We start from the raw sequence: 8,131 nt of genomic DNA, 5'->3' as shown, positions 1-8,131 counted from the left end.
AAAAAAAAAAAAAAAAAAAATGTGCCAAGCTGTTGTCCTCTTCCTGGCAGTGATGGCCTTGGGAACTGCCTGTCACTCATTGCTCCTTAGGGGCTTGGTGTGGTTCCCTAGTCCAGAGAGTGCTGTGGGAAGCATCGGGCTTTCTCTGCTACCTGAGGGTAGATTAGATGGAAGGGTCACAGCATAGAGATTTCTGAGGTACTTAAATTTAGAGGCATTCCCGTAGCTTGCAGGGTTTGTAGTTGGAAGTGTCCTGAGCAGTTTCGGTACAGCTTTTTACAGGGAGTCCCCTGGGAATTAAAGTTTGAAGCATTTCAGATGTCTTTACTCTGGACAGGACCAAGAGATAGGGCTTCTAACCATGGTAAGATGGCTTGGGAGAGGCCTTAGGCCTGTGATTTTATTTATTTCTTACGAGAACTCAGAGGTCTGCCCGCCTCTGCCTCCCAAGTGCCCAGCCTTTCTTCTTTTTTTTTTCTTTTGTTAGAAAGTAGATGTTTGTCACTGATACTGTCTTTGCCTCCTCCTTTTAAAACAAAACAACACAAACAAACATGACCTTAGCTGGGCATAGTAGCCTACACACTGAATTTCATGACAGCCAGGGCTATATAGAGAATTCCCGTCTCAAACAAGCAAATACACAAACAAGGCGTGGTCTTACTTTGTTGCTGGCTTTGAGCTCCTGGGTGCAAACATTCCTTCTGATTTAGTGTCTTGTTTTTGGAACCCTTAACCATCCTCTCTTCTCATCATCAACTGTCCCAGCGTTGCATGTATTCTGAGGAGGTTACATCTCACCTTGCATCATATTATAAAGATCTGTCTATGTTCTGACCTTTTAGTTGCCTAGGGCTTCTCGAGGACAGGGGTCATAGTGCTTAATTTCAGGGCTGGGGAGAGGGCTCATTGGGTGAAGGGCTTACTGCACAAGCATGAAGGCCTACCTGAGTTTGATTCCCAACCCCCACCACTTGGGGACAAAGACAGGCAGGTCTCAGGTGCTCATTGACCAGCCAATCTAACCGAAGCCACAAATTCCAGCTCCAGTGAGCATTCGCCTCAAAAGATTCGTGGAACCTGACTTTAGTCTCTGGCTTCCACATGTGCTTGGGTGGGCAGGTACACATGCACACGTCTATATACACACCACACACACAAACAGTATTTAGTTTCAATCACCTAGCACTTGTGGGTGCTCACTTATCTAGGCATCCTTCCAGACACTGAGGGCGCGCAGCAGCCAATGAGATAGGCAGGCCATTCCTTCCTCCATGGAGTTCACATTCTAGCTGGAAGACGTAGGAAATAACACAGTAAATTATGTGACTTGGATGAAAAGAAAAGCAGGAGGAATAGTTCATTGCTTGATGAGCTGAGGGATTTTGCCTTTTTTTTTTCTTTTTTTGAGATAGGGTTTCTCTGTGCGACAGTCATAGCTATCCTGGAGCTAGCTCTGTAGACCAGGCTGGCCTTGAACTCACAGAGATCCTCCTGCCTCTGCCTCCCCAGTACTGGGATTAAAGGTGTGGGTCACCACTGCCGGTGAGACAGGGCTTCTGTGTAGCCCTGGCTGTCCTGGGACCCCACTGTGTAGATCAGGCTGTCCTCGAACTCACAGAGATCTGCCTACCTCTGTCTCCCGAGTGCTGAGATTAAAAGTGTGTGCCCCCACTGCCTGGCTCAAGTTTGCAATTTAAAAGTAATCAGAAACAAAAAAAGTTTCACTGACTAGCCGGAGGCGGGGATGGGGTGGCACATGTATTCTCGGGAGGCAGAGGTGGGTAGATCTCTGTGAGTTCAAGGCCAGCCTGAACTATGAGAGCTAGTTCCACGACAGATAGGCCCGATACATAGAGAAACCATGTCTTGAAAAACCAAAAATAACCATTTCACTGATAAGTGATGTTTGTAAAAAGACTTAAAGAAGGTGACGTTGCCTCAAGGGTGCTTCACAGTGCTGTGGTGTGGAGGAAACAGCCGGATCTCTTGGTGTCCCCTTGATGGAAGGGTGAATGCGTGTTTGTGTGTGTGTGTGTGTGTGTGTGTCGCACCGAATATCCAGTTCACACTTTTGTGGTCTTTTCTCCTCAGGCTTATCTTTGCGGTCTCCTGTTGCCATGAGGAAGCCTCGTCGAAAGTCACGGCAGAATGCCGAGGGCCGGAGGTCCCCATCCCCGTACAGTCTTAAGTGCTCACCCACGAGAGAGACTTTGACCTACGCCCAGGCCCAGAGGATTGTGGAGGTCGACATCGATGGCCGCCTCCATCGCATCAGCATTTATGACCCGCTCAAGATCATCACTGAAGATGAGCTCACCGCGCAGGATATCACCGAGTGCAACAGCAACAAGGAAAACAGTGAGCAGCCTCAGCTCCCCGCCAAGTCCAAGAAACCCTCGTCTAAAGGCAAGAAGAAGGAGTCCTGCTCCAAGCATGCGTCTGGCACCTCCTTCCACCTCCCGCAGCCCAGCTTCCGAGTGGTGGATACAGGCAGCCAGCCGGAAGCACCCCCATTGCCTGCTGCTTATTACCGCTACATTGAGAAGCCCCCCGAAGAGCTGGATGCAGAGATGGAATATGACATGGACGAGGAGGACCTCGCCTGGCTGGACATGGTAAACGAGAAGCGCCGCGTAGAAGGGCACAGCTCGGTGTCGGCAGATACTTTCGAGCTGCTGGTGGACCGGCTGGAGAAGGAGTCGTACTTGGAGAGCCGTAGCAGCGGCGCCCAGCAGTCACTAATTGACGAAGACGCCTTCTGCTGTGTGTGCCTGGACGATGAATGCCACAACAGCAACGTCATCCTGTTCTGTGACATCTGCAACTTAGCCGTGCACCAGGAGTGCTATGGCGTCCCCTATATCCCGGAGGGCCAGTGGCTCTGCCGCTGCTGCCTGCAGTCTCCCTCTCGGCCGGTGGATTGTGTCCTTTGCCCCAATAAAGGTGGGGCCTTCAAACAGACCAGTGATGGTCACTGGGCCCATGTAGTCTGTGCCATCTGGATCCCTGAAGTCTGCTTTGCCAATACCGTGTTCCTGGAGCCTATCGAGGGCATCGACAACATTCCACCTGCCCGCTGGAAACTAACCTGTTACATCTGCAAGCAGAAAGGGCTGGGTGCTGCCATCCAGTGCCATAAAGTGAACTGCTACACCGCCTTCCACGTGACATGTGCACAACGGGCCGGACTCTTCATGAAGATTGAACCCATGAGAGAAACCAGCCTCAACGGAACCATCTTTACTGTGCGGAAGACGGCCTACTGTGAAGCCCACTCTCCGAGAAAGGGCGACTCACCCAGAAGCCTCAGTGAGGCAGGGGACGAGGATGGGCTGAAAGAGGGTGGCCGGGAGGAGGAAGAGGAAGAAGCAGGGGAGGAAGATCAGGAAGGCCAAGGTGGGGTGGGCAGCCCCCTCAAGGGGGTGTCCAAGAAGAATAAGATGAGTTCAAAGCAGAAGATCAAGAAGGAGCCAGAGGAAGCTAGCCGAGAGACACCTTCCACCATTGTCCCCATGGTCACTGTCCCACAGATACCCTCTTACAGGTGAGCCTCATCACAAGGGCTCTTGGTTTGGTCCTCACCCTAGGCCAGGACTTCTCCAAATATGGTTGATGAATACCTGAGCTCCTCTGGGCTCCCGTATTCAAGTTTGTCCTTTGGAACCAAGGCTTGTTTTGTGTTTTTTGGCCGTGCCCTACAAGTAATGTGTTTGCTCTGGTTCAGAGTGATATAAATCACTTATTTGCTTAGAAACTCGAGTGGCAGTGTATCACCTAGGTGGTAGTGTCTCAGTGACACTGAATGGCATTGAGAACAGGATCGTCTCCACTGTTAACTAGTCCATGGATTTCTAGGTGGTTATCATCTCTGGTCTGTGTCCTTCATGTCACCTCATCTTTGTGACCACCCTGAGGGCTCTCACAGAGGCTCCCCAAAACCCATGTGGGGATAGAGTATTCTAAATGGGGAGCTACTGTGCTAAGGGCTCAACACCTGCCTTCCCACAAGTACTGCCCTGGGAAAGATGGGGACTTTTTATCCACGAGGGCTGTGGGAGGCGTGGTCCTCCTTGAGAAGTTTTAAATTCAGGGGAAAGTTCAGCATTATAGCCAAGCCACCAGGACCCTCCCCAAGAGTCTGCAGAGAGATCACTGCCTGTGTTAAACCGGCAGTGCTGTAGGTATCTGGGGCTGCTGGAGGGTGGGCAGCTTAGGAAAGATTTTTCCAGCAGAGGCCACTTCAGGGTGTCTCCTTTTAAAGTAGACAGTGTAGCTGGGTGTGGGGATGCACATCTTTAATCCCAGCACTTGGGTGGCAGAGTCAGTTGAACTACTGGGAGTTTGAGTCCAACCTGTTTTACATAGTAAGTCCTAGGCCAGCCAGGGCTGCACAATGCGACCCTGTCCAAAAAGGGCCGAGAGGGGGGGTGGGAGGGGGGGTGGCTAAGGAAAGGAAGAAAAGTATGTAGCGTTAGAGGAGGAAGGGATCTTGGAGACTGCTCATCTAATGTAGTCCTTGCACCTTCTCCCACATTCCCAGATGAAGAAGCCACAGCCACAGGAGGTAAAGTTGTTGGCTCCTTTGTTCATTCAACGAGGTGTTTATTGAGCACTTACTACAAGCCACATCCTGTTCTAAGGGGTGGGGCTAGGTGGAAAGGGCAGATTGGGGCTGTAAGTGCTAGGCTGCCTTCTGCCCAAGTCTCCACGAGGTTAGGGACAGAGGAGTACTGGTAGGCTGTAGATCAGCTGTGAGGGAACAGGCGGCCCGACTTGCTGCACGGGGAAGATAGCAGAACAAGATGAGGACAGGGAGGCTCTGGAGAACTTCGGCAACTCCTGAGAGTGTCTCCTAGACACAGAGCTGGCCTCGGTCATCTCCTGAAGTAGCGGTCAGTGCCTAGTCCCCATTTGTAGGGTGTCTGTGCCCTGGGGCTACCTTTTGGTTGTCATAGCTGCTGTCTGAGGAGCTGCTCTACTGTCTAAGAACAAACAAGCCATTTAATACCCGTGTGACCTTTGTAAGCTGCTGAATTGCTCTAAGCCAGGGTATGTGGGCAAACTCACCAGATGGAGCTCTGAGAAATAAAGGAGGCAACGTGAGTCAAATACTTAGCACAGTGCCTGGCAGATAGTGAGCGCTCAATAAATGGTGGCTGCTGCTGCTGCTTCTGTTACTGTTACTCCTCCCCTGCCCGCACAAATGCTGTCCACCCCACCAGAGCCACGAGGCAGGGGAGGGCAGGGGGGCTGGCCTGCAGGCGGGCAGGTGTGCTTGGCATGGGTGTCGGTGGGGAGCTGGCCTTCGGGGAAAGGCCTAGGTAAGCTTGGCTTTGGGGAGAGAACATGTGACTGGAGATGGAGAAGGCTTTGATGGGCAGTGCCCGCTGAACATGCGTATCTTTCTTAAGTTTCACCCCGATTAGCTACACTTAGCTCTCTTTCTGTGGAGTGGGGCGAAGAGATAAAGCAGAGGAGTATACAAGAGCACGGGCCCTTGTTTGCCGTGGGCGTGTACTGTACTAGTGAAGGGGCCGTGGATTCAGATCCCCCTTTGGCTACCATCTTAGCTACTTTGAGAGTGCTGGTCAGGTGCCTGCCTTTAGTTAGGTGTGGGAGTGGGGCTGCTCTTCCTAAAGGCGTTCATTGGACCCTTACCTGCTCTACCCCACAGCTTCCCTAGTTTGAACGCAATCTTAAACCTTTAGCTGACTACAATATCAGAACTTACGTCCTCTTATATGTCTAGATTTTTGTTGTTGTTTTCTCCTTTTTCCATTTGGTTCAGAATTAGGCATTTTGGGGATGCTAAGAGTTTTTAAATGAAAAATCAAAGGTCAGCTGGGTGTTGCTTATAAGCCCATTAGTTGGGAGGCTGAGGCAGGAAGATCGTAAGTACCAGGCCAACCTGGATAATATAGTGAGACTCATCTCTCTCACACACGTGTACACATGCAAAACCCCGCCAAGGCTGGATTACTCTGAGGATTCCATGTGGGTGCAGGAAGTAGTAACCTGGCATGCTTTCTTTGAGCTTGGTCGTGGGCTACCCCAGGGTTTGGTGAGATCCTCCGCCACCAAAGGCAGGAAACTGGCCACATAGCACACGGCTTACTCAAATTCCTGTTTTCTTTTTGCTGCTTTTCATCAAGAGGGGGCTGTGGGTTGAGGAGCGCAGGCCTGCTTCTCTGTATTGCCCTGACAGTGAGTGACAGCAGGCAGCAGGGATGCTTGCTGTGAGAGGGCCCTGTGGAAGAGCAGGTGGAACCCGTCCTGCTCAGTCTGAGCTGCTTAGCTCTGCTGTCTTTTCTCGGCTCTCCCGAGGTGAGGCGTTTGGTCACTCTCTGGCTTCCTCTAGAAGGTTCAGAAGTGGACCGAGGTCTGGATAGGATGCGCAATTGTGTGTAGCCTGAGCTTCCCGCTGACCTGTCTCTCTCCCCTTGCCTCTACTCAAGGTTGAACAAGATCTGTAGTGGTCTGTCCTTTCAGAGGAAAACCCAGTTCATGCAGCGGCTTCACAACTACTGGCTGCTGAAACGGCAGGCTCGGAATGGTGTCCCCCTCATCAGGCGCCTGCATTCCCACTTACAGTCCCAGAGAAATGCCGAGCAGGTAGGTACAGGGAGGGCGAGGAGGAGGAATGATGTGGAGATGGGCGGCATGCCTCCTCCCTGAGCCCCCTGAGTAGCCTTGGCCTGTAGGGATCACCTCAGGGTGCTTTGTCCGGGATAACTACCCAGACCCTCAGACCTGACAGCTGCCCCTTCTGAAGGAGACACTGCATTGGTTCCTCTACTGAAGGGCTTCAGAGAGGCCATTCCTCTTGAATTAATTTGACCAAACTTTAATTCTCCACTTCTCTCTCTGTGTCGTCCATCTGTCTGGCCTATCTGTAGTTTGTCTGTTGCCTACTGTGTGTGTGTGATCTGTCGTGCCTCTGAGGTGTGCCTGGGTATGATGTCTGTCATGCCTGTACCTAATAAAGGGCTTTCCTCTATTAATTTTGCAGCACAGAAAACATGGCATGGGAACTGATGAGGGATTCTGATTTTTTGTTTGTTTGCTTTAGATTTATTTTACGTGCATGGATGTCTATGTACCATGTGGGTGTCTGCCCACAAAAACCAGAAGATGGTGTTGTGTGGCCTGGGACTGAAGTTATAAATGGTTGTTATCTACCATGTGGGTCCTGGGAGCTGAACCCTGTTCCTCTGCAAGAGCAGCCAGTCCTTTTAACTGCTGCACCATCTCTCCAGCCCAGATTCCAGTCATTTTACCCCAGCTGACCCAGAAACATGCAATACTGCAGAGACCATAACAAAATGTATCCACACATTGTTTCCAAAATTTATGGTGGAAATTTGTCTTAAGATTGTTTCTAATCTGGGGCTGGAGAGATGGCTCAGAGGTTAAGAGCACTGGCTGTTCTTCCAGAGGTCCTGAGTTCAATTCCCAGCAACCACATGGTGGCTCACAACCACCTGTACTGAGATCTGGCGCCCTCCTCTGGCATGTGGGCATACATCAAGGCAGAATGTTGTATACATAATAAATAAATAAATCTTTAAAAAAAAAAAGATTGTTTCTAATCTGTTGACAGCTTTCAGCAAATGATGATCACAACATTCACGCACTCTCATGCGAGTGTGCACGCGTGCACACTCACAGACACTAGTCTGGGCAGAGATGTGAAAGAACTTAACAAACTGAAAGCTGTGCTTAGGCTGTAAAAGCTGATCGCACGGGAACCCCAGGCCAGAAGGCTGACGCTGTTGTTCTCTTGCAGGCAGAGTGCACAGTAGGACAGCGGATTGGGTACCCAGTCTACTTTCTCTTTTTCTTTTTAAACAGTTTTTCTCTGTGTAGCACTGACTGCCCTGGAACTCAGAGATCTGCCTGCCTCTGCCTCCCAAGTGCATAGTCTTAAATGATCTCAAGCCATATTATTAACTGTAGAATCTGCTAAAAGTTCAGTTTCTTTGAGGCTAAGAGCTATTTTTGTTTAAAAAAAAAGTATCACTACAAGGCTTGACTTAAGGATAAACTCTAGGGCAGTGTCCAGTCCAATGTCACAGTTACATAGGCAAAATCCTCCAGATGTTGGGCTGAGAGCCAGAGTGGACCCACT

At 50.5% G+C, this 8,131-nt stretch overlaps 1 protein-coding gene across 1 annotated transcript in view; it reads left to right on the top strand.

Annotated features, from left to right (window-relative positions):
* Positions 1-8,131, top strand: part of Brpf3 (bromodomain and PHD finger containing 3) — a 34,165-nt gene that overhangs the window by 2,010 nt on the left and 24,024 nt on the right. The window contains exons 2-3 of the mRNA XM_005360342.3: positions 2,095-3,547; positions 6,459-6,615. Of these exons, the coding sequence (XP_005360399.1) occupies positions 2,121-3,547; positions 6,459-6,615 (1,584 nt within the window). The 5' untranslated portion in view covers positions 2,095-2,120. The remainder of the gene's footprint in view (positions 1-2,094; positions 3,548-6,458; positions 6,616-8,131) is intronic.

The sequence above is a fragment of the Microtus ochrogaster genome, linkage group LG2 (genome assembly GCF_000317375.1).
Source record: "Microtus ochrogaster isolate Prairie Vole_2 linkage group LG2, MicOch1.0, whole genome shotgun sequence".
NCBI lineage: Eukaryota > Metazoa > Chordata > Mammalia > Rodentia > Cricetidae > Microtus > Microtus ochrogaster.
Note: the sequence above shows the minus strand (reverse complement) of the source record. Positions and strands in the feature narration are given on the sequence as shown.